At 34.2% G+C, this 27,146-nt stretch overlaps 3 protein-coding genes across 4 annotated transcripts; 1 reads left to right on the top strand and 2 right to left on the bottom strand.

Annotated features, from left to right (window-relative positions):
• Positions 1 to 990: 990 nt before the first annotated feature.
• On the bottom strand, positions 991 to 8,907 carry LOC106170616 (arrestin domain-containing protein 3). Its single transcript, XM_013550575.3, has 9 exons — positions 8,517 to 8,907; positions 7,012 to 7,087; positions 6,435 to 6,582; positions 6,012 to 6,114; positions 5,457 to 5,597; positions 4,568 to 4,683; positions 4,138 to 4,342; positions 3,386 to 3,543; positions 991 to 2,898 (listed from the first exon to the last, which is right to left on the bottom strand). The coding sequence occupies exons 1-9, from the start codon at positions 8,776 to 8,778 to the stop codon at positions 2,827 to 2,829; spliced, it is 1,281 nt and encodes a 426-aa protein (XP_013406029.1). The 5' UTR covers positions 8,779 to 8,907; the 3' UTR covers positions 991 to 2,826.
• A 180-nt stretch (positions 8,908 to 9,087) lies between these two features.
• LOC106170618 (peptidyl-prolyl cis-trans isomerase B) lies at positions 9,088 to 12,311 on the top strand. The gene is made up of 5 exons (XM_013550577.3): positions 9,088 to 9,299; positions 10,051 to 10,170; positions 10,379 to 10,481; positions 11,112 to 11,296; positions 11,801 to 12,311. Exons 1-5 carry the CDS (start codon positions 9,198 to 9,200, stop codon positions 11,933 to 11,935), a joined length of 645 nt encoding a protein of 214 aa, XP_013406031.2. The 5' UTR covers positions 9,088 to 9,197; the 3' UTR covers positions 11,936 to 12,311.
• A 78-nt stretch (positions 12,312 to 12,389) lies between these two features.
• LOC106170617 (uncharacterized) lies at positions 12,390 to 27,112 on the bottom strand. Of its 2 annotated transcripts, XM_013550576.3 has the most exons (9): positions 26,968 to 27,112; positions 26,050 to 26,136; positions 25,271 to 25,388; positions 21,288 to 21,402; positions 20,832 to 21,017; positions 17,671 to 17,784; positions 13,978 to 14,061; positions 13,625 to 13,732; positions 12,390 to 12,906 (listed from the first exon to the last, which is right to left on the bottom strand). In XM_013550576.3, exons 1-9 carry the CDS (start codon positions 27,059 to 27,061, stop codon positions 12,643 to 12,645), a joined length of 1,170 nt encoding a protein of 389 aa, XP_013406030.2. In that variant the 5' UTR covers positions 27,062 to 27,112; the 3' UTR covers positions 12,390 to 12,642. The 2 variants fall into 2 exon arrangements, with proteins under 2 accessions (XP_013406030.2, XP_086867497.1); XM_087011371.1 differs by lacking the exon at positions 17,671 to 17,784.
• Positions 27,113 to 27,146: the final 34 nt, after the last annotated feature.

Below are 27,146 nucleotides of genomic sequence, written 5' to 3' on the forward strand. Positions count from 1 at the left end.
ATACACTGATCCACAATGCACTTTGAAGAAACTTTCATTTCATTTCTTGTTTCACAGATGATGATAATAAAGATAAAGTGATAATACTTTTTTGCTATAAATATTTATGTGGAGTTGTCAAGTTTTTTGGTAGCATTAATTTTCCAAGGAGAAAGGATAACGAAAGGATAATAAGCTTGGTGTGATTTAATGTTTTAGTTACTTTTTACATTTGCTTAAATATTTTAACTACTTCTTATATTTGCTTGAAAGAAGATGGCATGCAGGGCTCCATAGTCCCCCTTTTCACTGTTTAGAACTGGCATGGTTTAAAAAAACTTTCGTGTGTGCGTGTGTGTGTGTGGGGGGGGGGGGGGGGGGGGGGAGGGAGTTACCTCCCTCAGCTCCTGTGATCTTTTATGTTCTTTAATTACCAAAATTAACAGGTCTGTAGACGGAAAGGGGGGGGGGGGCGAACCCCAGAAGAAGTTTGTTTGGTTGTTTGCTCAGGGCAGCATATGACCTACGTACACGGAGGTTTCATGGTAAGAGGTCAACTTTTAGGGGAAAAAAAACGTCATGTTTTGATAATCTACATCTACTACAATTAACCAAATGGTCTTTTATTTAAAAAAAGATTAACAAAAAGCATACAACCATATAATGAAGAGGACATAATCAGACTGGGTCTCTAATAACTAAAATGAAAAAGTATACTTTTAGCTGAAGATGGAGTTAAACAATCTGCCTCAACGGGTTCTGGGGTTGGGGTGAGAAGTAAATATTGTCATTTACACGAAAACAGCCCTCTCTCCGTCTCTCTCTCTATATAGATACATATGACCTTTTATGTAGATAGATAATATAGAATCCTTAATTGTGTTTGGACTTTGCTGAGGACTTTTATTAAGACGACTGCCAGAATGTTTAAAGCACAATTCTCTGATGCTGTCATGTTTTTCTGTGAACAGAGTGTGATAAAAATATTATCGAGACAAGAAACACTGTTGGTAAATATTGCACATTTTTTTATTTTGACTAGCACATTAGTGGCATTAATGTGTATACAGTACAAGATATCAGATTGTCAGATGTGCAAGCAAATGGCTTGGTGAAGTAAACAGTACACCTCTTATACAAGACTGTTAACATAATAATTGCTACCAGGCAAGTTAACAATGCAAAATGTTACTTAAATGTATTCAAAACATGCTACAAAACTTAAAAATACTATGCAAAATAATGTTACCAAAGTGAACAAATAATGATAAATACATAACAAAAATATGCACTATATCTTTCGGATAAACATTTTTACAGATTGCTTCTCCATTATCTCAGTGCTTCAGACAGTCTGTACGGACCTGCATGATACCAGCAGATATTTTACTGTCACTGCATGTGCCAATGATATGTGCCCCCATCAAACCACGCATGAGACTTTCACATAGTAAAGTATTATTTGCCTGGAAATTTCAACACCCTTCTTCACCAAGGCAGACCATATCCCCAACTGGCCATAGAATTCAGGTTTAGTAACACTAGGTTGCATGTTTCTAGTTTTTGAGTCTTCAGGTAATGAAAATGCAGACTGGTCATTTGTCACTTTTGACAGTAAAAGTTTGAAATTTTAAAGTCGAAAAGAAGTTCATAAATTGTAATTTTTTCAATGGCTATGGATAGTGTATACCTTGGTAGACTAAAAGTGCTGAAATTTCCCCAAAATAATCTTTTTCCCCTTGTATATAAAGGTCTAATTGGCACTGTACGCCTTAAACTGGGTTGAACCCAATACTGATTTTCTCAAACTAACTGCCTCTCCAACATCTGGCATTCGGCTATATAAATACAAACTTACATTAACATGTTGCCTATCAAATGAAATTAATTTGCAAATTCCAATTACTTTTTTTCTCCACAAAATACAGATTTGATCTCTGCAAAACCTTCTGCAGTACATTTTGTGTCATTATAGTTACAAACCAGCATATAAAGTTTTTTAATTTTTGCCATCTTGATCTTAGTCAACAAGAAAAAATAAACAAGTGCAAAAACAAATAATATACAAAATATAAACTCACCTTCCTTTGAAAAAAAATTTAAATAAAGATGTCCAAATATGCAACAAATGATTACATGAAACACTTCAAACACAATTGACACTAAAATGTAAGATATAAGATTTTTAATAGTCTTACTATCTTCATCAACAAATTGGTTAATAGTATGCTGTGAAATCACACAACATTGAATCAAGTGTATTTTACTCTACTACATGTCAGCACATTCTATGCAAGGGAGATACATGCTTGAAGAAAAATGGAAATCGTGAGCAGTAGTATTTAGGTTAATAGCAAAAAGGTTTAACCTTTATTGGTCTGTGTTGTATTTAACCATGTTTATTGTGTAGTAATGATCAGGTCATAAATTTCTAATGTTATGTCATCAGTTAAACCTTAAATCTTCTGTCAACGATTTCTTTTATATAACATTATCCTAACAGCCATACTTTTATGTTGGCAATAATTTAATACTTACATTTTTAATACAATCAAATATTCATTATGACAACAGAGTTAAATATTACTTATAATGCTTATAATATCCAATAAAAAGTACTGAGCACCTATAATGTCATGTTGTAACAGATTTGCTTCAAATCTCTGATCAGTTTTTCAAAATAAGTCTCAATGCATGCTAAAATGCTGTGGTAAGAAGTGTATTTAATGGAATCTCTTCAAAAGGACAACAATTACCCTTAGTTGTCTTTCATTGGTAATTTTGATCCATTTCATAAAACCCCATCAAGGCTTAATCACTGTGATGTGGTGATTCAAGTTTCCATTCTCACAATCTGGTGTTGCTGCTTTGTTCAGCAACATTGGATGCTTGGTCCTCTGTGACAGGATTTGGGTCAATCTGTAAAATGAACGGATCCCAACAGTGGTTATAACTTGAACAGCAACCAAACCGAAAAAAAAAGAGAGAAAATGTTGGCGACAATTAAAGCCTTAGAAGTTGTTAGTGCATATAAGCCTTTTTAAACAAGGGATAAACAGCACAAGGAACAGTTAAACAGACCACAGCCAGAGGTTGAAAAGTAGTGAGGAAAACGTCCATTATCACTACATCCCTGACCCTGAACTGGTATCTTATCTCTGATCCTCAAATGTGCACTCAATAAGTATTGAGAAGTTCTGAAAATTTTTTAAAGCCCTTAAAATCACTGACTCTAAAATTACTGAATTAAAAATATATCCATGCAGCACAAAAGCAACCTCTTGTGAGAAGAATTTATCACGGTCTGATATGAAAAAATGACTTAAATTCACAGAGTGAAAACTGGTACATAACCAATGGTGCCTCTCTTAACTGTCATAAAAATTATACAAATTGCCATAGTCACCTCAGAGTAGGCTGGTGGTGGTCTGTATCTGTACCCATAGACATATGTATACATAGGTGTGTATGTCCAGTCCCCCATGTTGACCCCTCTATTGTCATCGTCATCTTCATCTCTGATGTCCACTGCACCGCTGTATGTCTCGGCATATGTAGGTGGAGCTGAATATAACACCCAGAATATCAGCTATGGAAAACCATTTCATTATTGTGCATTTCTAAATGTGAAATCATTTAAATTTAAAGGTATCCTATCCAATATCTTCCTGCCAAATTGCATTTTTCTAATATAAGAAAAAAGTCATTTACTCAGACTCATGAATCATTGCTCAACCAATTTCTGGACTGGGATCCTGATAGAATAACTCAAAAGTTATGATCTGATTTCAGTTTTACATTCAGCATTTTTAAAAACATTTTATTTTCCATAAAATGATGAAATCTGCTGAATAGCTTTAACCAATTTCTCCCTTTTTATACTCAAAAAAATTAATGATAAATATCAATTTTAGACACTGTAAAAACTAAAAATTCTGAAAATGTAGCCTGCAAATTTTCATCGCATTTAGACTATATGAAAAAAAAAAGATCAAAATGAAGACTGAATATCCTGAAATCAGGCATAATCCTGAAAACATTTACCTATGGATTTAGATATAAATAAATAAATAAATAAATAAATAAATAAATAAATAAATAACTACTGAAGGAAAGAAAGAATGTATACTAGTGTCAAACTATGGGACAAATTAGTACCTTCAATTGCAGGAAGAGGAGGAGACATCTCTCTGTAAGGGGGTGGGACTGGTAACATTCTGCTATCAAAATAAGAAACCCCCACTTCCTCAATGACTCTAGGATAGGAAACCATGTATGGCGAAAACCTTCTGTAAGGAACAGTTCCAATCACTATCGGCAAATGGACTGACAAGTTGTAAGCCCCTGGAATGTGGAGAGCTACCTGAAAGTTAAAGAAAACAAACACATGAAATGTGCCTATTTTAAAGCTAATAATTTTGATATAGCCCAACTTCATTCATCCATGGTTAATATTAGTGAAAACTTCAATTAGACAAATATAATTGGAAATACAATTCAAAATTTGTAGACTAAAATGAATTCACAACATCTTTCCTACCTCTATTCTAGTAATTTTTTCAACTACATAAATCACAGCTTACTATACCTTTACATAGTACTCCACTTTAATAATTCCACAGTTGATAATAGATGGAGACACTGCAGGGATCTTGAGTAGCTGAGCATCCCAAGTAGCCCTATTACCAGGTGTGATTGGCAAGCCTAAAAATATAGACAGAAAGAAATTTTACAGACAAGCAAGTATCCAATGGATGTTGATACTGCATTTGTTTTAATCACATTTCTTTGTACTGATACAAAAAGGTGTACATTAGTTATTCATAATAGCTTTAGTATTGATAATGGATACACTAGATCCAATCTATGTTGTATGTCAATTACAACCTGGAAATTCAAAGAAATACCAGACACGAGCGGCGACGAGCCTAGGTTTCAAAAAAAAAAAAAAAACTCTCTGAATATTTATCCTCCCAGATTTTATTGCAGATCTTGACAAATCTCAGGAACCATAAGAACTGAATTAAAAAACACAGAATTCTGTTTCCATGGAAAAAGCTCAGCTCTGATGATATAAATTTGATTAAAACTTAATTTGTTTTGGCATCACATGTCAAACTTGGAAGTATCATTTACCACATGAATACTTATGCACAACAGCAGACAATATAATATAAATGCACTTCTTACATAATCTGCCCCTACCACATTTTGTAGTATATACATACATGTATCTGATAATACACACCTCAAGCAACTAAAATTTTGGAGCTGTTACGGGATATCGGACAGGGCCGTAGCCAGCAATTTCAAAAGGAGGGTTCTTTTTCTGAAAGAGTAGACCCATAAAACCTGTGTGTGCCTAGATAAAAAATTTCCCCAGAGGGGACCTTTCCGAGAAAAAAAGTGGTTCCAACGAACCCCCCAAACCTCCTTGTGTAATGGGCCTGTATAACCATCTGCTGTATTTCCATTACCTGTCAATACGGTAAACTTGGTGCTCCTCAATCGCGACTTTCCATTAGCAAAGAAAGTTTGTGTCTGGTGAAGAGTGGCATATGGGATGATAGTTCTTGAGGAATGGTTCTCAAAATCGGCAGATATAGCAATTGATTCCCCTGAAAGCATTCAATTCTATATAAAAAACATTTTGTGCCATTTATCTAACTGCCCTGTAAAACCTTTAAAAAAGTTTAAGTTAAAAATATTGTTTAAAAAAGCTGATAATATAACTTACAGGTACTCCAACAAATGAGAATCAGATAAGTCAGTTTCCAACTGGGACACAATCAAAATGGAAGTCTTCACCCATGCATTCGTTACACATATACATGTTGCAAGGAGTGGTAATTTTCAACTGCCTGCTAACCAAGGCCATATTCCCATACTACTTAGTAACACTCACTGTGAATTGGAAATACATCACTAAAGTAATGGCTTTGTGGCCATTACAAAAACTACAAAAATGTGATGCTCAACCCCTGTATTACATATTCAGATATGAACATGTCCAGGTGTGGTTTTTCACTCACCTGGGCAGTATCCTCTCCTGTCTGTTCTGGCACATACTGAGATAGGGCCAGATATACATAGCCAGCAGCACAGAGACTTCTCCACACTGTTTTCAACTGGAAGCTGAATTGTACAACACAAGTGAATGAAACTACGGAGTTGATTTTGATACTGATAAGAAGTTGAACCTCAATTTTTTTTTTTTTTTTGGGGGGGGGGATACTTTTATAAAGAATCAAATGTCCTAGAGGTCCTCTCACCAATTAATGCTCAACTGAAAACCAAAATATAATAATGGATAAATTTTTTGTTTTAAAACAACATTTTTTTTCACATACAAAATATTTGCACATTGGACTTTGACATAATATTTTTTTAAGTAACTGTCTTTTTGGTCAATAGTCACTTTTAAGTTTCACTACTTTTTAAAAAATTCATCTTACCTGATATTCTTGTTTGTTGATATCAATTGGGCTGATGACTGTAAATGCCTTTTTTGTCTTGTGATTAAAAGCCCAAGGTTTCTCAAGTTCCCCTTTTAACCAGTAACGAATATTACCATGCTTTCCTTCAAATGAAGTAGCAATGCACCTAAAAATAAACAATTTTCTTTGTGGTCACTTTATCTAACTAGGGCAATGAAAGGAACAAAAGATAGCAAATCAAGAAAACAGAAAGTTAAAGGGATAATAACTCTTCGTATGATATCTATATTTCACAATAAAAACATTGTGAACAAATCATAGAAATATAATATATTCTGTTTTACCACAAAAACGGCAGATATAGCTATTATTCTGATATCTGAGCTTGTCTTCAGATCACGTGACCTCCATTGATGGCTGTACTCTGTTATAATCTCTTAAGAGAATTTAACAAAAAAACAAAATTTTTTAGAAAAAAAAACAGGGACTAACTTTGAATGTAAAAATGAATTCATTAACCATTGGTAAGTATGGGAAAATTAACAAGTTGTTTCAGGGATTTTTGATTCCAAGTTTATACCAGAATTATACTTACTGAAAGGGAAGTTCGAAGCAAAATTCAAACTCATGTCTACCATCTGACAGAGTTTCTCGAGGTTGGTCTGGAATATCTAAGAAAAACACCACAGATTCTTTTATAAGCAAGTTAAAAGTAATGAACTTGACTTAGCACTATTCATATCTAACCCATGTAACCATTTTCTTTTCTTTCTAGAGGTCTGTTTATTTTGAACTTAATGTAATTTATTGTTTAAATTTGCATTGCTTCCACCTTAATTGGTTGCTATAATTTAAAATAAACTTATTATTCTAACCTTAAAATTTTGCAATTTGTGTTTTTTTTCCTTGAATACAAAATATGCTCTGATGAAATGGCAGCTGCAGTTCTCATATAACATCATTATTTGCAATAGCATGCATGAACAGACCATATTACATTCGGTTCCTAACAAATGTTCAATCAAGTTATTTCCCTTATAATTGAATTTCACAGTAATGCCTGCCACTTTTATCCTATAGTTTCCAGGACACATGGGATGGGATTACAGAAATAATGAGGAACACTGCTATGATGTGCACATTAACATCAGTTAATCAAACATAGGGACCATTCCCACAATCCTATCGTTCTAGCAGGATCGATTTATCTTCAAGGGGATTCTCCCTAAATCCTATTCAGTTTAATCGTGCAAGAAAGTTAATAACCCCTCTAGCAGCTTCAGTGGACATTACAGACATTTAAGCTGCTTAAACTAAATGCAATTTAATGAGAATCCCCTCGAAGTTAGATTGATCCTGCTAGTATGATAGGTTTATGGGAACCCAGTCCTAATCTCAATCATTGAAGTGTCATATATAATTACTCCTTCTTCTTCTGCCAGCTACATATTGTGTATGGCATCACTTATATATGCATTTATCAGGCCCGTAGCCAGCAATTTCAAAAGGGGGGTTCTTTTTCTGAAAAAGTGGACCTTTTCCCATTAAAACTTCATGTGCCTCGATCAAATTTTACCCAGAGTGGAACTTTTCCCAGCAAAAGGGGCGGTTCTTTCGAACCCCCCCGAACCCCCCCTGGCTACGGGCCTGTTTATCTTTAAAAAAAACATTTGCTTTTAACTACTCATCCAATTTCTAACTAGCTATGGCTGTCCATTTAATAAAGAGACATATTTGTGAATATCTGTGAAAACTAAATCTGTCGCCCTGGTAGAGGGTAGTACTTCCCCCAGATTTTTTTCTTTTTCTTCCCAGACAAAGACAAGCAGAAAACTTTTCCATATCTCCCCTGGGCCTTCCTCATTACCTGTTAATGCACATAAACTGGCCTAGGGCCTCAAATTGCAATGTTTCATTTTAAGTCAGAATGCTTCAAACACTGTATTTTCATGTTGTGATATACTAACGAAACACGCAAATCACAACATTTAGACTTTTGAAACAACTGTTCTATTTGTCTCCTAAGTAAACATTATAACTACTCTTTGCCAGAACATGAATTATGATAATTCTACAATCAACTTCTACTGTCATTCTCACCTGCACCATGCAGTGTCTGTCGCTTGAAAAAGTACTCAACTTCAGAATTATAATGTTCTGTGTATGATCCCAGTCTTGTTCCCGTGCTTCGTGGCTCAGTCCAATGCACCTTGGCAAGACCTCTCATGAATATCTTGAGCGCTTTCAGCTTCAGTTCACCTTTCACATCAACTACACATTTCCCTTGCACTCGTTCACCAGGATGGAAAACGCTTCGATTATTATCGAGTACTATCTCAAAGCTTTTTAATTTCCCCATCATACAAAGCCCAGGCTACTCGCAAGAAAACAACAAAGCACCATCGCCCAGAAACTGCCAGCTAGCTGTCATTCCCCATTCATTTTCTGTTGACACCGGAAGCATAGCTTTTATTTTTGCGCTTGCGCGCTGATGCTCAACTTTCGCGGAATTTTCCTTGTTTATGTTGATTAAAATATTTTAATTTCTTGAATTTGAATAAAATTTGGTTTGTGTCATTAAAAAAAGTGAAGTATTTAGTAATATCTTTATTCTACCATTTTAATAAGGTCATCAAAGTTCAAAGGTTACGTATTGGGCTAATATCAGCCAATAGCACGAACACACCTCAACGTGCTACTTAACAGCCATTTTGAGCTGTCTGCTCGGTGCAAGTGGTTCGAATCGTTCTGGCAAATTTATCTGTTTTAAAGTCAAAGAAAATGAGGATACTCGTGGGAGGCATTGCACTCACTGGGATAGTGCTTCTGGTTGTCCCAGCTCTACTTGCCAAAGATTCAAAAGGCCCAAAAGTAACTGATAAGGTAATATTGGCAAGTGAAATGCACGTGTGGCTTTTCCTCGGTAAAATGCACCGGTACGTGCATGATGTAGTCCCAAAAGTGTTTTTTTTTTTTTTTTTTTTTTTTGCATTCATGTGTTTGATTTTTCAAATGTAGTGTTGTGTCCAGCTGACAGTTTCCATTATCCATTAGATGCATTACTGGGTAGCAATACAATTTATATGTCATCCTTTGTTATATACTGGTAGTTGCATTTTAAAAAATATAAATTGTAACATTAAATGTTCTTTATCATTTAGAATGTTTTAGTTTTTGTTTGTTAGTTTTTTCACTTCTAAAATAATGTCTAAAAGACCTGAATACGTTACATAATAGAAGCTAGTAAAACTTTGGGTTCCATTATTTTTTTAAGCAGAGTAACTGTTTTGTATATATACATATATGTGAAGTAGGTAAAGTGAAAGAATTTTTATCAGTAGATGCATGGAATATGAGAAGTACAAATGGATTCAATGTATCTTCCAAATCAAAGGCAATAGAACTTGATCTCTTTGTTCTATATAGTACAGAAAACAAATATTGTATTTTACTTTAAGGAAATAGCTGTGAGACTACTGTATGTTCTTTGGTATTTTTCAAAGTTACACCATTAAAAACTATATGATGGCATTTGGTTGGGTTTAGTGGCAAAGATTACTTTTAATTGAATTTAAAGCAGTTGAAGAATACCAATGTGTACTAGAAAAAAAAACATTTTTTTTTCTTTTATAAGGTTTATTTTGATATTGAAATTGGTGGCGAGAAGCAAGGTCGAATAACTATTGGGCTGTTTGGAAAAACAGTTCCAAAGACAGCGAAAAATTTCAAAACATTAGCAGAAGGATCAATGGAGGTATGCTTTTTCATAGTTGGCTTAATAATCCTTTACCAAACATCTTTATTGCTGCATTAATTACTTAACTAAGTGCCAACCTTAATTTTTGATATGGTCAGGATCTTCAGCATCAATTGACATTTTATAGTTTATTTATGATTCATTATATATTTTAGAGTAGATGTCATTTTATAAACTCTCTTGAAACATTTTATTTAAACTTCAGAAAGATGGCAAGAAACTTACATACAAGGGAAGCAAGTTTCATAGAGTTATCAAAGACTTCATGATCCAAGGAGGGGATTTTACCAAGGGAGATGGAACTGGAGGTAGAAATCCTGTTTAAGTTCTAATTTATTTTATGGCTTATGGTAATGACTCGATCTTTTCAATGGGGAAAAGTGTGAATTTTACAGATGCTGTATTTTTTAAGGCTTAATTTCTTAACACAAGAGCAATCTCTTTCAGTGATGGCAACAAAATTTAAATTTAGTTCTATTCTATGCATTAAAAGCACCACAAATGCCATACAAAAATATAATTTTTATGGTCCTAAATTGATGTATCAGAAACTGTGATAATTTTTGCCCATTGAAAAGATGGAGTCATTACCGTTACGGTAGTAACTGTAAAAAATAAAAAGACAAGATTGTGACTGTGTGCAATGTTGCAATAAACACGTTTTCCGAAGATTAACAGCTTAACCTTTCACTGGGAGACATCCATGCATGAAAAGTGTACCACATTAAACTCTGCATGGCTCAACACTTTGGAATCCCAAAAAATTGTTCAAGTTGCACAAAGATTCCAATTAAGCAATGTTCACATTTATTTTATCTTATCCCAAAAGAAAAAAAAAATGTTCCGTATGAGATAATGATAAATCAGGCTATAAGATAAGGAGCCTACTTTTCATGAAATAATGATTAAGAAACCACTGATTTCTTCTTTTTATACAGGTGCCAGCATTTATGGAGATCGTTTTGAAGATGAAAATTTTAAGCTGAAGCATTATGGATCTGGTTGGTTGAGCATGGCTAATGCTGGCAAGGACACAAACGGATCTCAGTTCTTCATAACGACTAAAAAGACAAATTGGTTGGATGGAAGACACGTTGTATTTGGAATTGTCTTGGAGGGAATGGTCAGTGTACTATTGATCTGAAGTTGAATGAAAATGATCAAATGTAATATAATGTGGAGGAGTTGTTATAAATTGCACCACCCTGTTATCTAAAGATGTTGCAGGGCTTGAAATCCCTATTGCCTACTTGCTGAGCAGAGCAAGTGGCAGAAAGTAGGCCAACCCTGTATAGGTGTTGGGTATGTTAGCTCTAGTTGCAATCAGTGTTTGCCTCTTAGGAAAATTAGTTGCTGGACCGAAAGTTCAGCCATCTTGAGAAGTAGCTGGCTCGAATGTCTGCCGGGTGGGAAAACTTCTCAGCCCGTTCTGAAAGTTGTCAGCCCCGGGCAAACGGTCCAGCCTTAATTTCTAACACTGGTTGCAATGTTAACTGTTGAAATTGAAAAATTTCTATTACAATAATCTTATATTTTTTGCATTTACTATCATTGAAAATACCAACGTTAAATATTAGTGAAATTATCATGCAAAAAAAATGTGCCAAAATCTTTTCCTTTTTTTCAGAATGTGGTGAGAAAAATTGAAAATACAAGCACTTCACAAAATGACAGACCTTCTAAAGATGTTGTAATAGTGGATTGCGGCGTACTGCCTCTTGACAAACCATTCGCTGTTGGCAAAGGTGATGCTGCAGAGTAAAGGACCAAATAGCTTTATAATCTTTTTTTTTTTTTTAACTTCAAGTAAAAATTAATGGGTCCATAAGATACAATTACCAAAATACCTATTTTGTCATTCAGTTTCATGTTTTGTGATGGTATGCCCTAATTTTGTTTGTCCATTGAGTGCTGAACTAGTTGGAAAGACTAGTTGGAGAATAAGTTAATACAAGTGCAGAAGAATCTTGCAATGAGCAGACTGTCAAATAATTACTTTCAAGAAAACGTTTTTTGAATTTACAGTAATAAAAATATACAAATGTGATATTGCATTGATGCCTGTGTGTACAGGGGGGAATCAGCCTTTTGTTCAATTAATGGATGCAATAACAAGAATAAACAACTTTTGAACATAACTTGTTTTGTTCTATAGTGCATGTATGTCAAAAACCAAAAAGGTCACAAAATAAAAGGAAATGCATGAACTCTGTCAATAACTTGAAGAGACCCAGATTTATGTATTGTCCAGCAAACAAATTGCCTCCCACCTCCTGAGGTACATGCATTATGCCCGAATAACAGCATGCAGGTGTGGCAATCCTACAAATCACTTCATTCAATTGTAGATATCTCCAACATAAAAAACAATTTCCAAGGTTTCACGTACAAATCTCCTTCCATTCAACTGCAGATATCTCCAACCTCTAAAAACAGTTTCCAAGGTTTCACCTACAAATCTATTTCCATTCAATTATAAATATCTCCAACCTCCAAAAACAATTTCCAAGGTTTCACCCTCAAAACCAAAGTTTTATCTGTTTTGTTTGAATATTTTTGGGGGTTTTCTTTTTCTGGGGTTTTTAAATTATAAAGTACAGCTTTTTCGGTACGTAGCATTTCATCAAGTGTCTCTTGCCTTGTTAAGTTTTTCAAGGTAACTTCTTTCAGCAGTTTTTCATGCATGCTTTTATATTCATCTACTTCTGGGATGACTTTAGTTAACTCAGCCATCTGGAATAAAAAATTAAGAACAAATATCTTGGTTCTCCGGGGTTTCTAGGATGAGTGAACTAAGATCATGACAATTTACTGTTAATGACTTGGACATTCTTTATTTTAAATACAACCTGAAAATGGCAATTGGCATTGGCTAAATTATTTTGGCAATTTCACAAACCTGCCACTGTAACATATAAAGCAAGAGGATCAGAGAGGCGATATCGCCTCCAGGTATTGTACCACTAGCTGGATTAAAAGCACTTGCATGGAAAAAAAGGGATACCACCTCCAGTGTTGTACTTGACAAGCTCTAAAAAATATAGTAAACAAGACCCCCCCCCCCCCCCTTCTCTTTTCTTACTTTTCTTTATTTATTTATTTATTTATTATTTTTTTTTTTTAAATTTGATTTATAAGAAAAAATCGTGGGGAAAAGTAAAAGGTAAAATTCAGGGTTGCAGTAAGACTGTGAATATAGGATATATATATGGGTACATAGGCTCTTGTAGTCTAGGGAGAAGCGGTAACATGGCAAGGGACGCGACAGGTAGGGACTAAAACCATGTGTACCGCCAGTGCCGTGCTAGTGGTACAATAATTTAAATTCCATTTTCACTTGCCTTGGTGTACAGGAGTTGGGGTTGCATAGATCATAGACTACATATTTTACTAAAAAAGAGAATGAGGGTATTAAGTAATCTGTGAATTATTAAATAGTGCACGGACTTACCACATCTGATGCAAAGAGTGCTCTTTGAGGGATGTTTGAATTGTTCAAGAGGTCATTTGCCATTTTTATTGCATGCTCCCAATCCTTTGAGGCTAAATAAAACACCACCTTCAAAAAATTATAAATTCATTAGGAAAGGGCTTTAAAAATGTCTTTCATATCTAGTTTTGACAAAAGGTTAAATTTCAGGAGGATGCACAAAAAATTCTTTCGTTCAAATAATATTCAATTCAGAATTACAGCTATCAGTATAATCACCACAACAAAATTCATTTGATAAAATGAACATGCCTGTAACAACAGGCTTCCCTTAAAAAATAGTGCATTTACTTGATCTATGGTCTAATTCTTACCTGTGTATTTATAAGCAATTTATCTGGCTTTGTCCAGTGCTCCGTATACTCAAACAAAACTTGTTCTGCATATTCCATGTCCCCCTGTGCAAAAGAAAATAAATTCACCCTGCATTCACAACAACGGACTAACTAGTCCGCGGATCAAATATGGCCGAACCATTTGAATGTTTGTTGCGAAAACCCTTCCGGGAATCTCTCCAGTGTCTATAAGGGGATTAAACTGCAAGCTTTTTACTGGGTCGCCATATTGGATCCGCGGACTAGTTATTGTGAATGGGACCAAAGTAACTCTAATTTGCTACTTAACATTGTTAATATAATCTAAATTTCATTAGAGGATCAGAGGGGCAATACCACTGATATTGTGCCACCAGTGAGATTAAGTGCATTCAAGGTCAAAGGTAGCTATGGATGTATCACTTCCTGTTTGGAAGACATAAGGGCTACCTTCTACCGGGCGAGTGATAGATTTTTTACAGATATTCACAGATATGTCTCTAGCTAGATAGATGGTCATTTAAAGCTCAACTCACCCTGTTGAGAAATCTCAAGGCTGATTACATGGCTGATAATTGTTTGCATAACTGCTCAGGCACTGCCACTTGGCAGGTCCAGTCTAAGTCTGCGTGACAGCAATCAAGACAGTTAATTACTCTGACTTCAATCACTTGCTCTACTGTGACAGATAAAAAAGCCTTAGACTGGTTGCGTAACGAGCAGTTATCACATCATTGTGAAGCTCAGCTCATGCAGAGCAAGTACAAAGCCTTTGGCGCGCGTGCAGAGATAATTGTTTCCACATGGGATTCCTCAACAGGGTGAGTTGAGCTTTACATGACCATCTATCTAGCTAGAGACATATCTGTGAATATCTGTAAAAAATCTATCACTCGCCCGGGTAGAGGGTACATAAGGGCTAGGAAGTTTGCAAAGTGCATCTCACAGTGGAAAGTAAGGAAAGGATAAAAATTCAAGATCACATCAAGATTACCAATATACGATTTCCCATTCAACAGAAAGCAAAACAGAAACTTTGGGTGTATCTCTGCTAATTCTGGAGACATAAGGGCTCGAAAACTTGTGTTTCATGGCAAAAAGTAGGTTAAACACCATCTTCAAGTTCAGTAGTTTCTGTGGGTGAATCTCTGCTAGTTTTGGAGAAATAAAGTCTACAAAATTTGCAAAATGCATTTTATGGGGAAAAGTAGGTCAAAGGTCAAACTAGAGGATCAGAGAGGCGATATTACCTCCTGATATACAGTAGTACCACCAGCAGGTGCATTCAAGTTGAAGGGGAAGTATGGATGAATGTGTGTTAGTTTTGGAAAAGTAGGGTAATAGTAGGGCAAATATGGTGAGAGTATTTTATGGGGAAAAATAAGCTTAAGGTCCAATTTAAATGTAGATGAAGATGCTCAATGTGTGATTGTTTATGGATTATGCAGTTTGTATATATAGCCTATAGTTTAGTTGATTGATTTTATTGTACGTAGACAGTGTTCCCGAAAAACATGTCCATCATTAATTGAAAATGTCCGACGTGAAACGTCAGCATGTCAGTCAATGTCAGTCATTGTCTGTACTATCAAATGTCCCGGGCCAGATGCCAGTGCTTTTTGCCACTGCATGGAGTGCCCTGGCTGAAAAAGTAGAATATGCGTTGATACTAGTGTTGCCATAACAAGCATTTTCTAGCCTCCTTACGAAATTCAGGGATTAAGCACATTGTTTGTACAACTTTTTATTAATTTTTAAATTTACTTTAAAAAGCAAATGCATAGTCTACTGCAACTTACTTTATTGTTTTGAACTAAAATAGAATATCCACGCTTGGACTCTGAATCAAATTCTCCCAAATAACTCAATTGTGTAGTTAATAAATGACACCGAAAAGTATTCCCCACTAATACACGTTTGGCTTACCACTGCTGAACCAGTTCAGGCCAGCTTAGTAGCCACTCAGTTGAGGGATGAGCATATGTCGACAGTGCAGACACAGTGGCACCATTCTCAGTCTCCCCCCAGAGCAGAGCAGGAACTTGAAGTTGATATAACTTGCATAACAAGGCAAATATCTTTTTGGTTTCTGCTCAGCTGCCATAAAGTACAGATTCAGTGATAAAAACGACATGACAACTTTTTAATTTTTAAAAAAGTAAATAGTGGATTTTAAAAATAAATGTGAGATGATCTTAATATTTTTTCTTAATCCAACATGCATGATGGACCATTGTGTTGTTGTGTATAATTTTATTATATTTGATTTTTTTCAATTGGCAATTTACAGGTGTATGTGATAAAAGTTTCATTTAAATTTTCAAATAGTTATAGTGACTAAAATTTAAGGTTATTAATAATAATATTAGTAAAGCGATGTGTGAGCACCATTACATGGCTTTCCCTTGTATTTTTTTTATAAAAAGACAAGGATTTTAAAAACAAAAAATAATTTAAAAAATAGTAGATATGCATTTTGCATTTTTTTACTACCAGTATTTGTGTGTGGAAAAATTTAATGTATGTATTACATATACATCCAGTTCTTCTTTTAGTAAATTTTTCAGGCAGTACTCTTATCCTACCAAAACAATTTTTGTGAAACTGAAAGTTTTCAGTAGACATTTTCAATTTGATTGCTATTTTTCTGAAATCTCAAACTCTTACACGTAATTCTATATATAAAACGATAATTCTATATATAAAAAGATTTGACAAATCAAGGTCTTTTATTTGCTAGTATTGATGTAAAATAGGTAAATGTCCAGTCTGTTGGATTTTTTTTTTTTTTCGGGCCAGTGAATTTTAAGTCGGACCAGTAAATTTTAAGAAATTGGTGATCCGAATGGTCAGAGAGCTGAAAAGCATATGTCACACACTGTGACATGCTGAAAAATGAGGCCATTATTTCACAGTGTAACTGATGTAGGCACTCTTTTGTGCTGCTGTTGCTATTGGACTTTATTGGTCTTTATTATTAAAAAATGGAAAATGATATACTTTTCAAATGTCAGACATGATCAAAAAAAAGTCTGACATCGAGATATTTTATGCCAGACAGGTGTCCAAAGTTTTTCGGGAACACTGCGTAGATGGTTTATATTACATTTGGTGGAAATGGGAATAATGAAAAGTAAGTTGAAGGTCTCAGTGAAAAGTAGATTTAAAGTCAGATTCAAGGTCACATTAAAATTGCCAAAATATGACTTCCTATTCAAGTTGAATAGTAACTGTGGGAATATCTCTGCCAGTTTTGGAGATCTAGGGGCCTGAATATTCACAATGTACAGTTCATACAAAAAGTAGGTCTAAGGTCAAATTCCAGGTCACACTAAAATTGCCTATATCCAAGTTCAATATGGGAGTATATCTGCTAGACCTGCATTATTGCAAATAGCATTTTGAAAAATGTTCCCCACTGGCTGGCAACATTGTACTTTTTAAATAATGCAACTCCTAAACCATATGGAAAAGAAAAAAATTCACACTACATCTAGTGTTGTTCTTATTCCAAGAGACAGGGACACAAGCCCTTGGAGTCCAGGAGGAGCACTAATGGGTACTTATGTCCACCGACACGGCTTGGAGGCAGCATCGCCAGTAGAAGCCACATGCAACGGGTCAGGACTCAAACTATCAGTACCGCCAGTGCTCACACTGGTGGTACAAATTAAAAACCAAGTTTGTCCATACCATTTTCAGTGCAAATCTTCCCATAACTGCCTGAATCCTACACCGTGTCTTTACTCGGTATAAGTGTTTCTCCTCCATAAATTCTTTTAACAAGTCATAGCTTTCTTCGTCCCCCTAATGCAAATGCAACAAAAGGCTGTCAAAACTTCAATTAATCACTATTCTTTTCCTTAAGTTTTCCTAATGGACATTTGCATATGTCTTAAAATAATCATCAATGTCTTACTGAAATTTTTGACATCCACAAAATTTCTAAAAATTAATAAGTTGCACTTAAACATTGCAGCAAAGCTGTCAAATGTACAGACATAAAGCAGAAAATAATGATGCTGGTGCACAATATGATTTTTTTGTCATTTTTGATGCAATATTACACAAGGCTGTCAAATGTACAGACAAAAAGCAGAAAATAACATTGCAAAAAATAGGCTACTGTCAATTCTGATGCAAAAATACATCATGCTTAACTACAAATTCAACATCACATTTTAATTATGCTCAACAGGTAATACCAATGTAAGTAAAATGTGTAACAAGCATAAGGCTTCAGGCCCATAGGACTTCAAGTTCACACTTTGAAAATGCCAGAATGAGAAAAATGAAAATTTCACACAAAATTGCATAAATTCAATAATAAATGATAACCCAATTGAGCTGGCTTTCTAATTTAAACTGCATGCCAATCCTAAAAATCATACTTGTAAGTTAAAAATAATAATAAGTAACACAGTTTTCTTTTCATAATGTTTGTAGTAGCAGTGCAAAAAGATTTTTTGTCAATTTTGATGTAAAATTACATAATAAATTACAGAATAATTATCACCAATTTTTGATTATTGACTATAAATAGCATGGACATGTAGAAAATTTGATTATCATTCGGCTTCATGTCCATGGGAGCTCTGAGTCCCACAATGAATATGCCAACACGATAAAAATGAATATTTCACTAAAATGAATAACTTCCAAAAAAAGAAGCCAATTAGACTGCTTTTGCAACTCAGGCTGCATTATAGTCCTGTGTTTCTTTTTTGAAAGTTTGACAATCATAAGTAACATGGTTTTCTCATAATGTCATCATGGCAGCAGCACCTAAAATTGTGTTTTCTTCTATTTTGATGCAATATTACATGATGCTTAACAGCATAATGACCATCAATTTTTAATAATAAAATATTCGTATCATGGATTTTCAGAAAATGTGACTAGCATGGGTCTTCAAGACCGTGGAGGTTCTAAGTCACACCTTGAAAATGCCAATATGTGAAAAATTAAATTTTCACAAAAAATCTGTTTAACTGCCAGAAAAATTTACCAAACAGACTGCATTCCCTACTGAAGCTGTATCTTAGTCCCAAGTTTCTTTCCTGTAAGTTTGAGAACAGTAAGTGACATGGTTTTCCTTAAATGGTCATCATGGGAGCAGTGCCCAAAATAGGGGTTTCTTCAAATTTTGATGCAACATTACAGAATGTTTAACAGCATAATGACCATCAATTTTTAATAATAAAATATTCGTATCATGGATTTTCAGAAAATGTGACTAGCATGGGTCTTCAAAACCGTGGAGGTTCTATGTCACACCTTGACAATGCCAATATGTGAAAAATTAAATTTTCACAAAAAAACTGTTTAACTGCCAGAAAGAATTACCAAACAGACTGCATTGCCTACTGAAGCTGTATTTTAGTCCCATGTTTCTATCCTGTAAGTTTGAGAACAGAAAGTGACATGGTTTTCCTTAAAAGGTCATCATGGGAGCAGTGCCCAAAATAGGGGTTTCTTCAAATTTTGATGCAATATTACATAATATTTAACAGCATAATGACCATCAATTTTTAATAATAAAATATTAGTATCATGGATATTCAGAAAATGTGACTAGCAAAGGTCTTCAGGCCCATGGAACTTCAAAGTCACACCTTGAAAATGCCAAAATGTAAACAAGACAGCACTGTTCTGAAATTGGTTTTTTTTCCCCCATTTTTAACAATTTTTTAACATAAAACAACATTAACAGTTTACTGCCATTTTTATATGATCAACTAAGAAAATTGATGAGATGGGAAAAATATCAATAGAACAATGTTAAATGTCCAATTTCCTCCATTCTGAGATTCTGAACATAGTGAATGATTGAATCTGACAAACTGCAATGATATGAGTTTACTTTCATTTTTGAAACTCTATTACACAATACATGATAACAAGTTTACCATCATTTTTACATAATCAACTAACAATGTTGTAAAGATGCAGGAAATGTCAAACAAACACTTTTACGTATCTTATTAGTTAAATAATGAGACTATTAACATGCCTAAGAATTGAATCTGAAGAAAAGTGAAAAAACAGAATAACTTCTACAATAATGGCCCGATCATGCTGATTTTCGAACTTGACCTGCATTTTAGTAAGATTGATTAAGCTCGTGAGTTTCATGACAACAGGCATATCGGTTATCCTTGAAATGTGCTAACAGTGTTGAATATATGCTGAAAAGTGAAATAACAGCATAAATTCTACAATAATAGCCCGATCATGCTGATTTTCGACCTTGATCTGCGTTTTTTGAATATTCATCAGCTCTGTAAATATAAAGCCAAAAAGTTAAACTGTCTTCCACTTATCGTGTTAACGCTGAAAGTGCACGGCGCCGGTGACAGTGACGACAGACGCAGGTGATTGCAATATGTACAAACACATCTGTGTCTGTACATAAAAATGTTTAACAGCATAATCACTGCAAAATATAAATTATTTACTAAAGGAAACATGTCAGGCCTACCTAACTACCAGACTCGGCACCAAATGATCCCCAATTCACCAGTAGATCGGACCACAATACCTGTTTTCAAGGTGTGCATCAGTACGCATTTCACAGTATCACTCCAGAACAAATTTTGAGATGAGATGCTTTACTTTCCAATCCCACTCAGAATCATTGCTATCACATCGCGTACTTGGCAAGAGCAGTGTTGCGTCTGATACTTCGAAGAGCATACTGAAGCACACCTTGAAAACGAGCAGTGTTCCGATCTACTAGTGAATTCAGGATCATTCGGTGCCAAGTCTGGTAGTTGGGTAGGCCTGCATGTTCAATCAGAATATGTGACTAGTACTGCGTCTGCACATAAAGAGATAGCTGAAAAACTGCATACCTTTGAAAATAAACTTAAGACCATCAGAAGCATGGAAGCATCTCTTTCCCCCGCGTTTTCAGCCCTGAAACCTTTACCTTCTACTATCTTGAACACTATATCTAATAACTCATCATACATTTTGTTATCGAACAAACAATCGAGAGCAGGAAGGATAACTCCACTGTATGAACTACGCGTCAAATCCTAGAAAAAAAGAAATATAAGCAAATTATATTATTGTTTTACCTGAAATTTTCCCTTTTGAAATTATTCACCAGTTAACTGTCTGCAATTTAAAAAGTAACTGAAGTCAATTTATAAATTAATAATTAACAAAAGCAGATTTTGACGCTAATTTTTTATATTAATAAGTACCCATTTGATATGTATCTTTAATTAAAGCTACCAAGTATTAATGAAAATATGCCAACAAAAAATCAGTTACTCATAAAATAACTTTTATTTTATATTTACCACATTTGAGAGGAGCTTAGCTATGTGAGATGCCATATTATTAATATGCATATTTTGTACCAACAAGCTTGTCAGTTTTGCCGATTTTGAGGTTGAACCTGGCTTTGAATTGAATCTGAAAATATGAAAGGAATTTAAATGCATTAAAAGGGAAATTTAACAACAAGGAGTAACAAAGCAGCAAAGCTGTCGGCTGTACAGACAAAAAACAGAAAATAAAGATGCAGAAAATAGGTCATTTTGACAATTTTGATGCAAAAATAAATAATGCTTATAATAGCACAGTATATCACCACTGAATTTTGATCATGCACACAGGTAACATGGTCAATATAAGATTACAGTTCCATGAGAGTTCAAATTCACATAAAGAAAATCCCAATATTTGAAAAATGATGACAGTGCATAAAATATTATTACATAATGTTTAAGACATAAATACCAATACAACTGTCAAAGGGCCCAAAATAGTGTTTCTTCAATTCTGATGCAATATAAGATAATGCTCAACAGCATAATGACCATCAGTTTTTTATAATAAAATAAAAGTATCATAGATATTCAACAAATGTGACTAGCAAAGGTCTTCAAGCCCATGGAAGTTGAAAATGTCAATATGTGAAAATTTTAATTCCAGCAGATTTTAATTTTTATTTTTATTTCCAGAAAAGTTAACCAATAAGACAGGTTTTCAAACTGAAGCTGTATTTTAGGTATATGTTACCTTTCTGGAAGTTTGACAAGAGTAAGTGACATGATTTTCCTTTAATGGTCACTATGGAGACAGTTCCCAAAATAGGATTTTCTTCGATTTTGATGCAATATTACAAATGCTTAACACCAAAATGACCATCAATTTTTAATGATAAAATAAAAGTATCATGGATATTTAAAAAATGTGACTTGCAAAGGTCTTCAAGCCAATGGAAGTTCAAAGTCACACCTTGAAAATGCCGTTAAGTGAAAAATTTAATTTTCACAAAAAAACTATATAACTTCCAGAAAATAAACTAATGAGGCAGATTTTCCTACTGAAGCTGTATTTCAGTCCTATGTTTCTTTCCTGCAAGTGTGAGAAATGTAAGTGACATGGTTTTCCTTTCATGGTCACTATGGAGGCAGTGCCCAAAATAGGGTTTTCTTCAATTTTGATGCAATATCACACAATGTTTAACAGCATAATGACCATCAATTTTTAATAATAAAATAAAAGTATTATGGATATTCAGAAATGTGACTAGCAAAAGTTTTCAAGCCCATGGAAGTTCAGAGTCATGCCTTGAAAATCCCAAAATGTAAACAAGAGATAAATGATTTACCATCATTCCTATATAATCAGCTAACAATATTGTCAAGAAGCAGAAAATGTCAAAAGAACACTGTTACAAATCTAATTAGTTCTTTAATAAGACTGTTAACATGCCTAAGAATTAAATCTGAAGAAAACCACTTATAAACAAAAAAAAGGCATAACTTCATCAAAACTGATCAAGCTTATTTTCAAACTTGATTTGTATATTATTCAGTCTGATCACTCCTATGAGTTGCAAGACAATAAGCCCATTGGTTTTCCTTGAAATGTGTTATCAGTGTTGCACATATGCTGAAAAAAGCGAAAATACAACATAACTTAATAATGTCACGATCATGCTGATTTTTGAACTTGACCTGCGTACTATGAATATTCATCAGTTCTGTAAGTTTTAAGCCAAAAGGTTAAAGGGTTTTCCACTAATCGTGTTATAGGTGAAAATGCGACGGCAGACGCAGGTGATGACTATATGTACAGACACATCTGTGTCTGAACTGCAATGATATGAGTTCATTTCACACCTGTGTCTGTACATAAAAACAGTAATAACAAATGAACAAAAAGCTAATTAACAACTAAGCAGATTGAGGATTTCACAGGAAATAAAATGATATCTAAGAGAGACCTTATTTCCCTGCAATATTTCATTGATTTTTTTTTTTTTTTCTGAAAAGAAATTTTTTTAAAGAACTGTTAGCATGGGAAAATGAAAGACTGACCGCTCAATGTACCCATATATCACAGAAAACAAAGGGTGGTGCATGCACATAGCATTTCATTACATATTTTACTCATTTTACTTTGATCTGTTCAAAATCAGAGATTAGGCGAAAATGAAATTTATGCTGAAACAAGGGTTAAGCGGGGGCGTCTCGATAGTCCGAAGGTTCATTGGTCCTAAGGTTCATTGGTCCGAAAAGTGGTAACATTTTCATCGATTTTTTAATCAAGGGTTAGCCATGGAGCTGTTATATGGATGGTCTGTTCATGCAGAAGACAGCCTATTGTATGGCAGGATGCCTCTATAAAATTACACTCGTTGAAGTTAAAAGTTGGATTGGACTTGAATCTATATACTTGTACCAGCAAGTATTAATTATGATAAAGTGCTCAGATGGTAAGAATGAAACATTGTACCATAAGAGGAAATGTACCATCATGATAACATCTTTCCATGGTTGAACTTGCAATGAGCTTGGCAGAAGCATGACTAATGTAGTTACCATGAATGAAATTGACTTTCATTTGCCAAATTTCAAAGTCCCTGTCAGACCATCAGTTGATCAAGATATATATATTAATTACTCAATATTGCAATCAATAAGTTGCATGTGCATTTTGAGTGTTTTTTATCAAAATAGTAGTAAGAAGTTAACACTTGCTCAATTGATGATATCCAAATTAATGTGAAGGTCATGTACTCCCAAGTAAAATTCTTTCATTACAAGAGGTCAGGGGTCATCTCTCATGGCAATGCATTGTAATTTTATTTTGGTGCTATGAAATCACTCCAGTAAGTATGAGGATTATAAGTCATATAGTACATCAATTTGTTGCATTAATGATGACAGAGCATAAAATAGTTTTTTTCTGAATTTTGGTGCAATATTTCATAATGCCTAATAGCATACACAATGTTTCATTACCTCCGCCAAGAAAGTTATGTTTTCACCCCTGTTTGTTTGTCTGTTTTTCTGTCATAAACATAACTCAAAATGTCATGGACTGATTTTGATGAAATGTTCAGGAACTGTCAGAAGTGGGCCAAAGCACAGATGATTAGTTTTTGGTGGTGATCCGGATCAATTATCAATCAATAATCATTAATAATCAAAAATTGCTGCCTTGGCGGAGGTCTGCGCTCTCGGAGTGCTTTTCTATATATTCCCAGCGCTGTGAAGATTAACACAATCTTTAAAGCAGACAGCTTCAGGCCCATGGGACTTCAAAGCAAACCCTTAAAATGCCAATGTGTGATAAATAGAAAACACACACGCACACCCACACACACAAAAATAAATAAATAAATAAATAAATAAAATAAAATAAAATAAAAAAATTAATATTAAAATAAAAAATAAATAACAAAAATACATTACTTTAAAAAATTTGGTCCAATCAAACTGCTATTAAAACCTGGCCTGTATTTTGGTGCCATGAAGCACCCCAACAGTGAAAAGTGCACAACACAATGCCAACAAATGCAAGAGATGGCTATATGTCCAGACACATTGTGTCTATCCATAAAAATATGATATCAACTACATTATGAGAAAATATGTCCATTATGTGACTTAAAAAAAAAGAAAATGCATCTACTGACTTTTATAAAATGCAGCACTATGAAAGGGATAACTACTGTTCGTATTGACCAAAAGGGGATTTTTCTGGGGTAGACCACAATTTTGCCATACATAACAAGGTTAACAAATCTATTCTGACATTTTTTTTATTTGTAGGGGGATTTAGCCACATCTGAAGGTCCACATGGTCTGATAGAAAGCACAGATTCCAGAATAATTGAGATAACCACTGTTCTGGTGGTAATGTGGAATTTATTATATTCCTATAAGTTGTTTAAACAGTGTTTTTATTGTGAAATATGAATCTTGTAGGAACAGTTGTTATCCCTTTAAGTATTTATTTTAACTTTTCATAGGTAAACACTTACATATTTAACACATCCATGAGTATTTCACAATCATCTTTGTCCGCCAGGTAAATTGCGGTTTCAATGTCATTACCATGATAAGAATAATCTACTTCGGTAAGCTTATGCAGGAAGGTTTCTGAAATAGCAATGTCACTCGGTTTGGACGATCAAAAACAAGCCAGCTTCATTTGACTAATGTACAGACAGAAAACCTGAACTGTTCAGGAGCTCCAGAGGCAGAAAACAGGCTATTGAACTAGTAATTACCAGTAATAATATTTAAAGTTGTGTATGTCTGGAAAACTGTGGCATTCCAAATGAATCATGATTCAATTAGAACTAAGTCTTCTTCAACCAAAATGCACATTTCTCCTACTCATGAATCATTGTTCATCCTGTCCCTGCACTTGAGTTCCATGTTTTATACCATTTTTTTTTATGTAATGATTTAGTTCTAAATGACTGGCCAGTCATTTAAAACACCATGTTTGCCTGTAGATTTCAGAAGGAACGATTGTCCATAGGTACTTTTAATTGAGGGTTTAAGCGATTTTAATGTCTGAATCTAGGAAAAGTTTAGTAGCTTTGCAGGATGTGTAAACAAAATATGACTTTGGGATATTTCAAATGTTTGCAGTATACTTTTAATTAGAAATGGTATGAAAAATAAAATCCAAGAGCTGGGATGAGTTGGCAATTACTTGTGAGTAGGAAAAATGAGTTTTTTTTTCCTTGAAAATATAACATTTGGCATGAAAATCCTGCACAGGATATCTGGTAATAAAAATTATAATTACCTTTGTCATATTTTGAACGTATTCTCTTTTGTTTCTCTTTGAACAAGTCCAATTTCAAGGCTTCATGACTGAAAAAAGTCCTTGCACCTACACAGAAAAGAATAAAAAAAGGTTCATCAATTAGAAAATTTTAAATATGCAAGTATGTTTATAAACATTACAAATCCTGTTAAAACATTGGTTCAACAAAACATATTACCAAATTAAGATATACTGCCATTACATATCCTGTAAAAACATTAATATGACATTTTTCATCAAAACCTAATACCAAATTTATATATAGTTCCTTACGACTGGATCTGCTATCACTATATGTGTCCTGCCAAAATACGTATGTACATTGTTGCGAATGTAGCAATAACATATATAACACAGGTGATGCTCTCACTAATACACAGTAAAATTGGGGTGTAAGTAAACTGACCACTAGTGCTATATTTTATGGGCACATTTTGGGCAAAGAAAGTTGAGATATATAATGTAACATATAGTTGCTGCAAGTTCAAATTAAGTGGTCTGTGTGTAATAGAAAAAATACCAGAATTATTTATCTACTCATCATACTTTCAGTTTTGGAGTTCCACCCCTTGTATCCTAAAGCATGAGACATTCAAATAACACTTGCAGTACACATAAACTTCAATGGTGTCACAATGACCCCCCCCCCCCCCAGCCCCCCCCCACACACACACACTGAATTATTAATAAATTGAGTTTAAAATATAACTTTATAGATGAACTAAAACTATAAAATATATATTGATGTATTTTAACTCTATTTATTTTTTACGATCAACGCGGTTATTGTCTATGTAATTTATTATGAAATAACAGTTTACTTTTGCACAGTGAGGAACTTTTATAACCTTAGTTTTCTATCCTATAAATCTTAGGTCATTATAAATTATGCATTACCAATAGGTGCGACATTAAAAGCACTCTTTAGAGATACGGCACTGCGGTAGAAACTCAACAACCGGCGTACATGCTTGCGTGCGACCGAAGCCATCTTTTTTAGACAGTAAAGCACGTAAATGTACAACTGAAAGTGAAGAGTGAAATTATTCATCTACATAATATGTGAATGTTTTGAA

Source organism: Lingula anatina, chromosome 1 (assembly GCF_051362555.1).
Source record: "Lingula anatina isolate TDL-2025a chromosome 1, LinAna3.0, whole genome shotgun sequence".
In the NCBI taxonomy this organism is placed as follows: Eukaryota; Metazoa; Brachiopoda; class Lingulata; order Lingulida; family Lingulidae; genus Lingula; species Lingula anatina.